Source organism: Pagrus pagrus (genome assembly GCF_965226575.1).
Source record: "Pagrus pagrus genome assembly, chromosome: 11".
In the NCBI taxonomy this organism is placed as follows: domain Eukaryota; kingdom Metazoa; phylum Chordata; class Actinopteri; order Spariformes; family Sparidae; genus Pagrus; species Pagrus pagrus.
Window position 1 is genome coordinate 14,909,888 of NC_140195.1, and position 14,530 is coordinate 14,924,417.

The window sequence follows — 14,530 nt, forward strand, 5'->3', positions numbered from 1 at the left end:
ACATTTTTGTAGGCTAACCCAGAAGTTAGCGTCACTCTGATTCCCTCGACAAAAAGCCTATGGGATTTTTTTATTGGATTTTGGAGTATTGTCGGAAATAAGATCTGTGGCAAACACAAGTTTATGATACTTGTATGTTTTGCTCAGGAAGATACTCTTCACAGACGAACATCACCTTTGTGATTTTCGAAGCGTAAATTAAATCGCTAGAAGTTAAAAGCTAATGTTAGGCTACGTCACCACCACTAAGCATCGTACAACACAATTACTATTCACATTTTCTGTACATTGATCAATGTACTACAAGATGTAAAGTTAGAGTTAGAATAGTTTTCAACTAAAGTCGGTCTGTAAAGACGGACTAGTGAGTAGGAGACATGATGAGGTTTAATGACAACTTCTGTAGTCTCATTTAGCCACTTGTTAGCAACTGTTGTTATTAAGACAGGTAAGTGCTTTATAATTAAATTGTGGGACATTTAATGATGTATTTTATGTTGCAGAACAAAACGTGTAAAGATCTTAAGCCTGAACTCCTTTGAGACTGACTTTGAGACGAGGGAACCGGATGTGCCAAAATGCTAACTGACTTCCGGATTTTATGACTACGAACTACACCACTCTATACCCCTTTGAGTATGGCCTGCTTATTCAATCATGAAACATATGAAATAAATGAATACATTTCTGAGTTTGAATTAATAACTTATTAATATTATAAATAGCCTATTAGCTTTCAGTGTTTGGATTTCTTTTCCAAAACTTCATAGTGCATCTTTAAGTAGCTTATTTCCATTCTAAGCTACTTTACCTGTTATCCTTCTTCTGCTGTCCCACAACACTTTAAGGCAAATATTGCACCAGCTCCCAGCATTCTGACAGCTACTAGCTACCAGATAATACATTATTACAATATATTTACACTGCTGAATTGACACTTTTACTTCAGTAACCGATATGAGAACTTATTCGTGCTCCACATATTAAAAAGTAATTGGTCCGAACCACCGTTCCGCCCTGGAGTTGACCGTTAGAGGCCGCTACCTGTTTGCTGTCGGACCAGAAATGGCGGCTCCCCTGCAGTCGTTAGCTTGTCCGTCTTGTTGTTAGGCAGGTTGTCAGGGGCAGCCACCAGCCAGTTCGCTAACACGGGATTAACGGATTCGAGTTAATGATGACACAGTTATTTGTCAAAGAAAACGACTGTCGTCATACCTGCTTTTTCGCTTGGAGCTGCCCTGCTTCGTTGGGTAAAAGCAGCGGAGACGACAGGGTGTATTTTTATCGAAACAGCCAGAGGTTTGCTGTGCGGTTTTGCCCCGTAGCTAGCTGTTAGCTAGGTGTGCTAACGTCAAGCAGCTAGCTTACGTTATCAGGCAGGCGTAAGGTGATAGACACTGGCAGTAACGTAACCCAGTAAATAGCACCGCAAGCTTTCCATTGCGTTTCATTCGTTTGGTGCGAAAATGGAAGACTTTCAGGAACATTTCATGGGCCAGGAAGAATTCAACGAAGACGATAAACCATTATTATCGCCGTTCAATCCCGCCTTTCGCCCCACTCGACTGCACATCCAGAGAAGTAGTATCTGCTCTCGGGCTTATTTTGTCGTGGTCATGGTCTTTTTCCATGTGTACATCCTGAATGTGATCGGCTTGCTGCTCTACGTGCACTACAACAACGGCCCCGGGGATCTTGTTAGCAGAGACGGGGCCACCTCAGCATCAGTCAGCGACAGTGGAAGCCCTCTGCCCCACCCTGCCCCAGCCTCACCCTCAGGAGAGCTGCATGTGGAGGACTACAGTCAAAGTTACAGCCTGCCTCGCATTGAGGGGATACGGGTAGGAAAAATTGAACAAATTGTATAGCATTATAAAATACTGACAAAGTTAAATATAGTGATGATTTACATGAAAGTGAACTGCAGCTGGAATTGAAAAGGTTGGAGGGTGAATCTGTGATTTTGCTGCATTGTTTGGATTTTAATTTCAGTATCAAGTTCATCAGAATTTAATGTGACAGAAACCTCCTATGCAGCGTTCATGCATTTGATCCCTTATGCTATGAGTGTGTTGATGATGCCTTTTTGCCCATCTGCAGGTGGGTCATGTCCAGCAGGTGTCCTTCGTGCCAGACAAAACACATGAGATGAAGACAATCAGCCTGAAACCTCTGCTGTTTGGTATGTGCACCGTGATCTTTGGGTATGATCTGCTATTCAGGAATAAACTGCATTTCATCAGGTTTTACAAGACAACATTTAATTTCTCTCAAAGCCGTACAAATATAGATCAGGGATATTTACTTAAAATTCATAGATATGTACATTTTCTATTAAACATCTGTTAATTCTTTGACCTTAACTGCCCGAGAGACACAGTGTTGGTTTTTTAGGAGCTTCTTTGTGACTAGCTGACTGCATATTATCATCTTCTAAACAGAAGTTTTGAACATGATTTGAAAAGAGTAGACCAAGCATAAATACAGTTGTAGGTATTAAGGCAAATTCTAAATGCAGTGTCTATCATTTTCCTATGCAAAGTTGTTTAATGCTTGAATCACATCTCAGTTCTTCATGGATTTTCTAACTTGGCACATAATCCTAGCTCCTGCATCTGTGTTGTTTCCATTTGCGCGCAGCTGCCACCAGGTTCTTGTCTCGTTTTTTCCAGGCGTAAGCCTTATTGACCACCAGGCGGTCCCCCTGCACTGTGCCCGTTACAAGGAAGGTCCCACCGCGTGGGTGTTGTCGTGTCATGTTCCTTACACAGGTGGCATCTCTTTCCAGCCACAGTTCAATGCGGGAGCGGATCTGCCCGCCTAACAGGGGTCCATGCTTCAGAACTTCCAGTTTGGCAGCTAGCGAGAACTGAGACAGGCTTACTGGACTATACTTGAGCCGTGTTAGACGGAGTTTCACAACTGGGAAGAAAGCGGGTAAACACAAAGCATGAAGGGCATGAAAAACTTGTAAAATATGTAGGCGAATCAAGAAAAGCACCAGACAGAAATGAAGAAGTGGAAGAATATTAATACTCACCAAAATCACTCCTACAAAATGTCTCCAGTGTGTCTTTTGAAGAGGAGGCCTCCTCCAGCTCACAATCCCGACAGCTTGCCTGAGGCACTGAAAAAGTCAAACCACTAATTTAATCATTCGTTGAATCAAGTTGACTCAAGCGTGCGTGTCTGCATAGTCACTTTCTTACCTCTACGCCCCCCTGTGTTAACAGTGCTGTTGTTGACGGAGGAGATGCACATGAGATGGTCTGCAGGATACTGGTCACAGCGTAGAATTTCTGGCCACGGGTAGCCATAACAACTCATGATTGGAGCACAGCTGTCCCGAACAGATTCGCACAGACTCCTGCAGGGTGATATGAACCTGATAAAGAAGAGATGGAGAGGGAACGTGGGCAGCATTGAAAAGATGAGAGGATCTGAATCAATAGTGTAGTGGTGGGGAACAAACAAGGCTAGATTAGATAACATTTGGTAGCTTGTTTTTCTTTTTCTCAACCTAGAGGTGCTAATGTGACAAAAATTAGATTATAGTGCTTTGATGGCTTGCTTTCAGTGTGAAACCAGGACCTTACCTCAGAGACCAGCACCAATTAGCCTAGCTTTCACAAGGTGTTAACCCTTGATGACCCTGCTCCTATTTAACATTACCATCAATCCAGTGTTTTTTTCTATCCTATTGATGAAGCAGGTCAGCCTTCTGTTAGGGTTCTTTTTAAACTGGGACCCTGGCTACCACACTACTAGAGCTGCAATGATTAGTCTGTTAATTGATTAGTCGACTGAAAGAAAATTAGATGCCAACTATTTTGATAAGTGCTTACCTTCTCAGTAACTTTTCAAGCAAAAAAATGTCAAACATTTGCTGCAATTCTTTCTTTTCTTCCCATTTATGATGGTAAAAGAAGATGCTCTGGGTTTCAGACTATTTGTATTAAAGAAGCAATTTGAAGATGTTACTCTGGGCTTTGGGAGATTGTGATGAGAATTTGTCCTATATTTTTGGCAAACATTTAATGGATTTTCACTAGAAACAGTCAGCAGATTAGTTTATAATAATAGTTGCAGCCCAACACATTAGCACTACTAAATTTAAGTGCATTTCTAAACAGAAACCTACGAACAGCTGTCCCCTGAAAATCAGAATTGTGACTTCCAAAGACACGAAAATGGAAAAGGGTTTTTTGTAAACTTACCTGTCAAGGCAGATGGGTGCGAAGAGAGAGCAGAGGAAGATGCGGGCATCAGGGTGGCACTCTCTGGCAAGTAGTGGCAACCAACTGGCACTCTGTTGAACAGCCTCAGCTGGAGACTCATGGCCCAGCAGGTTGGGCATCCTCATGGTGTCATAACCAATGTTTTGGCACAAAGCCATGCCTGACGGGATAGGGACACAGCGAGAGGAACGACGGGGCTCCCACAGCCCACCTTCACCAATAGAAAACATGGACCTGAAGCCAGTAGTTGTGTCAGGGTCCCCCCACTCCTCACCATCCTCTTCTGCTGCTGCTCCTGGTCTAGAAACATGAATATCTCCAAATCCAATTTCACTGTTTCCCTCGATACTTGCCCTTTCCCTGCCCCTGTCCTTTAGTCCAGATCTAACTCTACCCTCTGCCCTCGCTCGGCCCTCCAGTCCTGCCCTCACTCTACCAGGACCCAGCGCTATTGTGCTGCTAGGCCCAGCAAGCAGAAGGAGAAACAGTAGGGAGGCCAAATGGGTGGTTTTTCTTGGGATAAAATGAGGGCAGATCACCGCAGTCATCCTGGGACAGAGGTTGGAAAGTAGGAGCAATCCCGAAGTGTGTCTCTTCTGTGTGACAGTGCAGGAGAGGATGGTAGAATAGGTGTATTTATAGTGGGCGGTGATTTCATTTGCATATGAAGGGGTAAGGGGAGGTTTAGAGAAGGGTTGGGGGGAACATTAATGTATTATTAGAGATGTGAATCCACTGCATTTCTGAGCAGATTTAAGTGTGTTTGACAGAGATCAAGAACAGTAAGGTGGATGATTTGACATTTGGATACTTTTGGCTTTGGGCCATTTCTGTCCCCACAGCTGGAAGTGAAACTCCTCTACACTTAGCTTCATGCATTTTCATTCAACACACACCTAACTACCCTGTTCCACCCCTGCTGCTAAGAGGGGAAGGTTGCATATTTTTATGAATACTTAATACTCGTGAGAATACAACCCTTAAAGAGAAGTAAGTCAACATGTAAAAGCAAATGTTTGTTACAATTGATTTATCATTTAAGACTTTTTTTCAAGAAAAATGCCCCAAGTTATCTGGTTCCAATACTGAAAATAATCTGTAGTTGCAGCTCGTGTGTGTGTGTCTGTCTGTGTGTGTGTGTGTCTGTGTGTGTGTCTGTATGTGTGTGTGTGTGTGTGTGTGTGTGTGTGTGTGTGTGTGTGTGGGACACAAACAAAATTCGTGTCGCCCTGCTGTGTAGCCATGGCCTGATTCCTGTTCAGACAAGCAGGTCACTTCCTTTCCGGGGGGAGAAAGGAAGGCTCAGTCCCCCTTCAATTATATCAGTTATCCAATTTAATGAGGCTTGACCTGACAATAGGAATTAACCAAGTGGGTACAGTGTAAAAGACACGGGTGACAAACAAGGTCTCTACTGTACAGGCAGCCAACCTGCCGGAAGCCTTTTATTAAGAGGGGAAATGACTGACAGACATGGATGGGATTGAGAGGAAGAAGAGAACAGGAGGGAGCCATGAAACAGTCATATGTGCCCTCACACTTCGTACAAAAATATATATAATAGAATAAATATATGGTGTGATATAATGTGATTGATTCTCTAGAAGCCCAGGTGGACATACAGAGGAAATGTTAAGGGACAGATATCAAAATTAGAGACAACATGGAAAAAATACTAAGTATAGTAGGTGTAAATGATTCTTTTAGGGCTTAGTACTAATTAATATTAGCAATCATTGACTCCCAGAAGCCCACATTGTTTCCACCCTCCTGTGGGAGAAGTCCAGTGTCATTACTCATTAAACCTACCCGTGGGACAGTCTATATCACAAATGGCTCGCTGGGGAGTGACAAAGGGGAATAGCTTGTATTCATTATATTCACAGTCTATCTATACTATAACTGAAGAGTTCCTGCGGTTTAACACCTACTCAAACGTGCAAGAAGTTATGTGCTGTTGCTCTTAAGATGTCCTAAGTAGTTTTCCACAGTTAATTCTAATGTAATATTTATGTAACTCATTGTTCCTGTAGTCTGGGTTATTTCAACATTGAAATTAATTTAGCACCTGTATGATCTTTTATAATACAGATTAAGATTTTTTAAGTCTGTGTTTCAATGAGAAAGTCTTTTAGTAATGCACTTTGATTAGAAGTTTATGGGATTTGTCTTGGTTTTTAGGGCCCAGACATACTAATCACACTTAATTAGCATACCCTGATCAAACTATCGCTAAATTGCCCCTTTCACACTGTTAGCCAATCTAAAGTAATCCATTTAGTCTGACAGATCAAATCAACACTGTCAACAGAGATCTTCTAATCCACTTAAAAGTCAAGCACTCACTCACCAACTCAGGTGTGCAGTATAGATCCATTTGACATGTTTGTGTGTAGAGGGAATTTTCTGACTTTTTGAAATGAATTTTAAAGTGATAGCAGCAGTGATAGATTCTGCGGTTGAAGAGAAGAGGTTTCAGTGCATTTGCTTTTTTTTTTTTTTTCAATTGGTGGCTTCACTGCTACCTAATCATCCCGTGTAATCCTCACGTGTGAATGTGTGAATCGTTATGCACTAAAGTTAGTCTGAACCCAGAATGTCAGCCACATTTTGCATGTTCTTGATTAGCGTTGCATAATCTGCAAGCCACTCTCTTTGATGAATGTATATGCTTGATCCTCTCTCTAATCTTGGGTAGAAGGAGGGCCTGCTGGTAATATGGTAATATGGACTTTTCATTTCCCTAAATGTTTATTTGGTTACATAGTCTGGCAGTTAATTTGGGCTTTGAGGTTTTTTTCAGTTCATCCTGGGAAAAATATAGACTCCACAGACTCACTCCCATAATTTGTCATGGAAAAACATCTTGTACATCAGATGATTTGGGTGAGAATGTGAAATAATTGTGCCCCATTTTGAGATCAGGATCTTTGAAAGGTATTGCCAGCATATGATCGCGCATGTCCAAGGCCAAACTGCGTCTTAACATTTGCCACTGTTGTCTTTTTCCTGTTCCTTTCAGAGATCCCTGGCTTCCTGTCAGAGGAGGAATGCCGTGTGGTGGTGCAGCTGGCTCAGCTCAAGGGTCTGATGGAGAGCCAGACAACAGCACCCAGCCAGGGACAAGAGGAGTCAAACCAGCCACTGCTTTCTTTCAGCACAGAGGAGGTCTTCAGTCTATTGGACCTAAACCAGGATGGGCTGCTTCAGAAGCAGGAGGTGACAAGAGAGAAATATCTCATTTTCATATGTCTGTAAAGCTGGAAAAGGAAAATACATTTCCAGAAAAATCCATTCTATGTGATTAAATATTAGTCGAACTGTCAGAATGTGTTTTGCTTTTTGTTGAAAAAAGAAAAATATTCTGTTCTCTCCTCCAGATTGTGAGTCACTCACGCTCTCGAGATGGTACTTGGTTGAGCCCAGACAGTTTGCGGCAGATACTCACTGGTCTGGAAGACTGCCCAACAGGTTGGTGCCCCTGTTATTTGTTTGTGTTTGCCAAAGTGTGTTTCTGTACATATGTGACTGTTTGGACTAATATTTTGTTTTATGATGAAATGGGAGAAAAGTCAGAGCAAATTAGCAAAAAATGATTCAGTCCCAATACAAAGACTGGGATGCTGCTTTTTACTTTTAACAGCAAGCATATTTGACATGGTTTCAATTCTCATTTACCACAGTATCGATACACCCATACCAGTTGCGCTTTATTGCTTGACACACATACTGACGTAGCCACAGAGCCCTGCCTCCTCTCACTCACCTGAAGTCATGTCTTCTTGTCACTCGTTTCATTTGCTCCAGAAAACAGCAGAAATACTTGACATTTGAGGCAAATAAGCAAGGAAAGACAAAGCGTACAAGCATGCCCACTTGCAAGCATTTGTGCTAACGAGCAGTCTTGAAGTAGCACAGGATCGTGGGAGTTGCTTTCTCCATTGTTAAACAACCACCATTGCCGATGAAAATCTATCTGATGTGACCCAGGCAGAAAAGTTCACAGACGAGTTAATGTATCACAGTTTTATTCTTGTTACGTTTATTCATGTTCACCAACTTCGTCCCGGTGTCCCAGAAGTCATAGCAACAAGCGACTAAATGAAAGCAGAGTAACCTTAAATAAAATTATGGATTATTTAGGGATAGAACATTGTTGAAAACGTTTAGGATAATGTAAGTACACAACTCAACAAAATATAAAACGGAGGTCTATTAATCTTTAGACATTTTAATTTTTTTAATTTTTTTAAAATGTTACATATTATATCTCTTAAGTTGAAGTCGGTGGTTCAGTTTGTGTGTGAGTGTTTCAGCAGTGGTTGTGTACTGGTAAGAGTAAGTGGCTGACGGGTGGCTGTGGTTGCGTGCGAGTCTTTGTGAGTGGCAGGGCCGGAAGAGGGGTGACACTGTTTTGACCTGATGCCATTGTGCCAGGCGTTGTACACATCCCAGTCCGGATGTGCCTCATCCTATCTCATTAAAAACTGATTATTCTCCAACCCCTTTTTCTTAATTTTCCCCCGGATCCCCTGCACCCCACTCCCTCCTCCACACTCTGTCGTTAACCCCCCCAGTCCACCACTTCTCTGGCACCCCAGAGCTATTGTTGCGGCTGGGGCGCGGTCTCCCAGGGGAACTGATGGGGGCCAGACATTCATTCATTCAGCTGAGAGTAACAGCATACGGTTGGACAAGGAGGGAAGGAATGGAGGAAACAGAGAAAGGAGGCTGTTGTAGCCCAAACTGGACTGAACTGAAATTGTCATACTGTATAACTGAAAGACTGTAATCATTTCACGGGGCTCCATTCATATCTATATTTATGAGATTCGATTTTAACTGTACTTTTATGTCCCAGGCTCCTGGCTATATGAAGGAATAAAAATAGCCTACTAAAAGATCGTGTGCGTGTGCTCCTTGGCAGGGATGCTAACTTTGGGGGACTTCAGACGGGTCTATGATGTGTCACAGCGCCCAGGGCAACAGAGAAGCAGGAAGCTCCGGAGTCAGTTTAAACAGAGAAGCAAGCATACGTGGCTTTACCAAGGCCAGGGATCCCACCATGTCCTGCACACGCTCAGGAACAGGTAATTACACATACACACGTTTGTCATGCTCTTACAGTAGCAGACAATACAGTCATGTATTGAAATATCGATGAGTTTTCAGTTTTATGTCTTTTTCTCAGAATAATCAGTCTGACACGTCTGCCCTCTGCACTGGTTGAGCTGAGCGAGCCACTGCAGGTGATTCGCTATGAACACGGAGACTTCAGTAATGCCCACCATGACAGCAGCCCTTCTCATTCAGAGACTACTTGCGCACACACACGATTGGCGGGAAACACATCTGCTCTCGCAGAGGTCTCGTGCAGGTGTGTATGATACATGTTTTCTTATCAGTTTATAATTAATTTCTGATAGTTTAGCAGTTATGTCAGTTTACAGACAATGTTATTATCTCTGCATTAGCTTAGCTTTTCATTTGACTTCTCTGAATGATTACACACCTTTATAATGCATAATGCAGTTTGTAAACATGTATTTACCTCAGTTTTTTGGTAAGGATATGTAAGGATAATTGTTTTAGTTTATGAACACACCTGTGAGTTTGTTCAAACATTTTTATAGTGAGTTGTTCCATGGTCAGGCACTAATTTCTTTGTTTTCTTACCTGTTTACCAAACATATAACTTTAAAAATAAAATTTGTTTGTCAAAATATTGTGATAGCTTTTAGACAGTTATTCACAGTGCTGGTGCCTTAAACATAATAATGTCCCTATAGGTACACTTTCTTCACAATAATCTCCATTTGTCGCTTCCTTTCCTGTGTCATCTCAGGTATCTTACCATGTTATTCTACCTCAGCTCTGTAGAGGAAGGTGGTGAGACCACCTTTCCCGTGGCAGACAACCGTACCTATGAAGAGCAGGTGAGTGTGCGTTCACAACCCACAGTCATATCCCAGCAAAGCCTCTTTTTATGCCACTGTGAAATGATAACAACTGTACATGACCTGACTGCTGCTGATAACACGCAGATGGTGCTAAACCATGACTTGGAATCTGACACCGGCTTGAACACAGTGTGCCAAAATAAACGATTAGACACAAGCTGTTTACAGTTTTGTGTGTCCTAGGCACTGGTCCAGGATGGAGTTGATTTGACAGACACTCAGGAGACATGTGGCAGGGGGAACCTGAGGATGAAACCTACTGCTGGGACAGCTCTCCTCTGGTACAACCACCTCTCTGATGGTAGAGGTAAGACCAGAACAGAAAGACTTAGCTGTATCGTTTAACGCACACATATCTAGTGAGCCCTCCAGTATGTTGATTTGGGTTTTTAGTATTGTACAAAGAAAGGTTTGTCAAACCCCATGTCATTAGATTTTAAGCCTGTGTCCAGGGAGATACAAGCACACAAGTGTGTTTTCATCGCAACTTCTCTGTGGATTGTCACTGCACTGAGGTAAAAATATATCGCATACAGGGACCTCTTTCAGGATTTGTAAAAAGAAAAAAAAAACTTGCCTGTGTCAGCTGATAGGCGGATCATGGACTGTGAGCCTGTGGGTGAACAAAGTTCAATGAAAGTGCCAAGGTTTTTTTTGTGCCTTGTACTCTCTTTTTCCTTGTCAACAGTCTTCTCAGTTTTCATTCTCTGCCTCTTTCTATAACTCATCTCATTGGATCTGTTGTGAGGTTGTGCTGTGCTGTTCTCATAACTTCTTGAACTGAATAGATTTTCTGATTGGATTGATTGAATTCTGGGAGAGTGGGCCAGTTTGATATGAGCACATACATATCATAAATGTTATACATATCAATACTCATTTTCTGAAGTATCGATTACAGGTACCAGCTGTGCTTTCTCACTGTCTTTTCTCTCTGACAATGAGTTGACACACACACCACTGCAGTGCCCACATAGCCCCGCCTCCTATCACTAAAGGGCTGTCTTTTTGTCACTGTGTTAGCTTATTAAAGAGGGACGATTCAGAGCCGTCTGCCACTGCTTGTGGTTGGAGCAGCTGGAGTGCTGTTTGGAAATACTTAGCATTTGAGGCAAATGAACAAGGACAGTCAAATGATAAAAGCATGCCCAGTGCAAGCGATGCAACAGATCAGTGCTAATGAAAAGTGCTAACACAACAGATTTAGACTCAAAAACCTTAACAAGGTCAGCACACTGTAGCTCTCTTAAGTGCGATTTTATTGGCACATACACAAGTGACGTTACACATTAATGCTCTTCTTCACAGTTAGTTGACATAAAGAGATGCCATCTTTAAATACAAATGCTGTAAGTGAAATATAAAATCCTCATATACCAACCAGTGATACTGCAAGCGCTTAAATGTAAAAAAAAAAAAAATATCCAACAATATTGCTAACCTGCTTACAGCACGAAAGAATAACATCAGGCCAGTAGGCCATAACTTCAATATGGCCAGATCTAAATAGAGGAAGGAGCATGTCCATATGCAAGAAATACTACAGATCAGTGCCAACTTTAGGTGCTAATGCAACAGATAAAGTAAAGGGAGTTAATTACCAACACACCTCTATAAAGAATTTAGAGGTTAGTGGCAGCTACTATTTCAGCATTACTGAAGCACTAAATAGGATGGCCCAGTAAACTGTTGATAAGTGTGTTGCCCTGATGTCGGCCCAACAGCTATTTGTAATTCTCAAATCTATTGTATCAAAGTTAAACAATTCAGTTTCCTGACAGCATTACCATTGGACATCAAATAAAATACAAAGTATAAAATTGTGGTCATTACGTTGCACAAGGACAACATTTTGGATTGATTTTAAAAAGAAAAGTAAAAGAATGATCTGAATTGAATTATCCAGTGTTATCTCTAAAAGTTGATTAGGGCTTGTTGTTGAGCTTTTGTCTGAACTCATTCATCCTCTCTCCTGGTTTCCCTAGGCTGGATGGGTGAGCTGGATGAGTATTCCCTGCACGGCGAATGCCCAGTCAGGCGTGGGGTGAAGTGGGTGGCCAACAGCTGGGTAAATGTGGACCCAGATCACCAGCAGCAGGCCCGCTACCAGAGACTAGTTGCACAGAGACATCAAGCTAAGTCAGGCATGGAGGAGCATTACCAACCTCTGTCACACAGTGACCTCCACCAGGATCTATAGCTGGGAGTTTTTAATAACAACACAAAGCGACCGTAATTTTAAAACTTGGTCATTCTTGCAACTATGAGGCCAGTGAGGCCTGGCAGACTTTTACACAATTTCAGATGCTGTAGTCTAAATTGAATTTGCACAAAAATCATCCTTTTCATTGAATCTGTCTTGCATTATATTATGTCTCTCAAGCTGCTGCTTGGATATCCTCATTTACTTCACACATCAGTCAATCTCATTTGAAGAGTTTGGTGAATTCTATTATAGGATTACGGTAGGCAGATGCATTGGTTTTTCTCTAAATTCATTTTTAACATACATATAGATAACATATTGATAAAATAGAGCGAGTTCTCTATTAACTTGCACCTTGAAGAAATTATCACAGGATACCAGATATATATGGATACTATGATGTGAGCTGGAAAAGAAGCGGAGACGTCTAAGAGATAAGCCTGCTTATCTGCCTTCCATTTAGGTTTACTAAGCATCTGGCCCTGTTGCAGGTCAGTGTTATTTAATGTAGAATTTAAGCCTTTTGTTACAAGCCATATCACAATATTCATCTGTGAATGTGTTCCTGAGGGAAGTTTTTTGTGAAATCATTTATATCTGTTCTTTTTTGTTTTCAGAGTTTATAATAAAACTATTATTTAATAAGGGACTGGCTGTGGGAGAGCAGTCTTTCAGGTGTAATATGTCTTTGATATTCCAACTTTAGTGTCTCTTATCCTCACAACCCGAAAATATTTAATTGTCTGAGATATTTATTTGAGTGATATTTATTACCATTATGGTTTAATGAAAGTTAAATGAATGCATATTTATTACAGGTTGATGTTGCACTGAATTTGTTGCTGTATTTTATTGTGTTTGTTCTATGTCATGAAATATATAAAGCAATGTTTTATTATCAGTGGTGTTGTGAGTGTGATCTTTCACGCAAACCTGTACGTATAGACAATGTCCACAAGATGTCGCCCCAACGTCAAATACAACACTACAATATCTGAGTAAATTATGAGATAGTTCAGAAATGGTTCATTCATTCAGTGTGATTTAATTGACAACTGCTGCGCTAGCATCCTGTTGGCTCCAGTTCACTCTGTGTGGAAGCATAGACATATTGATTTATAACCCTTTCTTGTGTCTTGTTACAGACAGACAGATAGATAATGACTTTATTTGAGAAGCAAGACGAAGGCCCATAGGACACTAAAAGCAACAGACAATATATTCAAATACGAATAAAAAAAGTTTGAAAATAATAATAGCATGTACAATCAATAATCACCATTTCATGATGGCACCTGCACATTCAGGATGGACACTGACGCTCTAAACCGGGGCTTCCCAAAGTGAGGCCCACAGTCCAAAGTTGGCCCACCATAAGGTTCGATTTGGCCTGGCAGTTTTTGTCTTGTGAAAAACTAGAATGGCACTCAGAAGAGCACATACTTGCACCAAGGCCCCTGTTATTAAATCAAGCCTAATCCAGTATCAAATAAAACATTTAAATGCTAGATCTGAATGTTTATATATCTGACTGATTTTTTAAAAGTCTTCAATGTTGAAGAAAGAGAAAAAAAATAGCTGGATTCGTCTATTTATTTGGGTCTGCACCAAAAGTCAATGGGGTTTCATAGTTCACTTTTAAACCCAACACATGCTCTTGTGAGTTTTTATTCCCCCCAGCCACAGTGCTTGTGGAGAGCTAAAACTAGAGTTAAAGGGATAGTTAGGGTCTTTTGATGTGGGGTTGTATGAAGTACAGTTGCACAGTTGAGAGAATGTATGAATAGACCCGAGCTATCCCTTTAAGCACCCTTCACTGGTGAAGATTACAGGGACTGCAGCAGAGGGGGCCACAAAGTTCCTATAGGATCCATAATGGCAATGTATGTGGGCACCAGGAATCCGAGCTACACCCCTGTGGGAGACCGCACAAAAGCCCCAATGAAGGTGGAAGGAAAGTCGGTCCCCGCCGTCTGGAGAGCAAAATTACCAGAGCTAAACGCCCTCAGACAGCGCTTTGGGACATTTCTCTACAGTTATTTGTGTGTTTTCAGGTCAAGGACGCATGCAGTGCCATAAAGCCATCCTTGTGACTCTTGTCGTTTTGACTGAGCGCTGCTGCTGAT

The 14,530-nt window shown here is 41.6% G+C and overlaps 3 protein-coding genes across 5 annotated transcripts in view; 1 reads left to right on the forward strand and 2 right to left on the reverse strand.

Moving 5' to 3' along the window:
* LOC311264825 (cyclin-dependent kinase 17-like) overlaps positions 1 to 1,128 on the reverse strand; it is a 45,696-nt gene extending 44,568 nt beyond the window's left edge. Inside the window, exon 1 of one of the 2 annotated variants that reach the window (XM_084365951.1) lies at positions 1,045 to 1,128. The gene's annotated coding sequence lies outside the window, so the exon portion shown is untranslated. Of the gene's footprint in view, positions 1 to 811; positions 999 to 1,044 lie in introns of those variants that run through there. The other variant, XM_084365952.1, reaches the window with a different exon arrangement.
* A 330-nt stretch (positions 1,129 to 1,458) lies between these two features.
* LOC311264827 (transmembrane prolyl 4-hydroxylase-like) lies at positions 1,459 to 13,305 on the forward strand. The gene is made up of 9 exons (XM_084365961.1): positions 1,459 to 1,841; positions 2,101 to 2,182; positions 7,261 to 7,457; positions 7,619 to 7,709; positions 9,166 to 9,328; positions 9,430 to 9,615; positions 10,084 to 10,174; positions 10,382 to 10,505; positions 12,184 to 13,305. Exons 1-9 carry the CDS (start codon positions 1,467 to 1,469, stop codon positions 12,396 to 12,398), a joined length of 1,524 nt encoding a protein of 507 aa, XP_084222087.1. The 5' UTR covers positions 1,459 to 1,466; the 3' UTR covers positions 12,399 to 13,305.
* LOC311264828 (secreted frizzled-related protein 5) lies at positions 2,285 to 5,637 on the reverse strand. 2 transcript variants are annotated; one of them, XM_084365963.1, is made up of 4 exons: positions 4,218 to 5,637; positions 3,210 to 3,367; positions 3,041 to 3,127; positions 2,285 to 2,922 (listed from the first exon to the last, which is right to left on the reverse strand). In XM_084365963.1, the coding sequence occupies exons 1-4, from the start codon at positions 4,784 to 4,786 to the stop codon at positions 2,603 to 2,605; spliced, it is 1,134 nt and encodes a 377-aa protein (XP_084222089.1). In that variant the 5' UTR covers positions 4,787 to 5,637; the 3' UTR covers positions 2,285 to 2,602. The 2 variants fall into 2 exon arrangements, with proteins under 2 accessions (XP_084222089.1, XP_084222088.1); XM_084365962.1 differs by having other exon boundaries at positions 3,210 to 3,385.
* Positions 13,306 to 14,530: the final 1,225 nt, after the last annotated feature.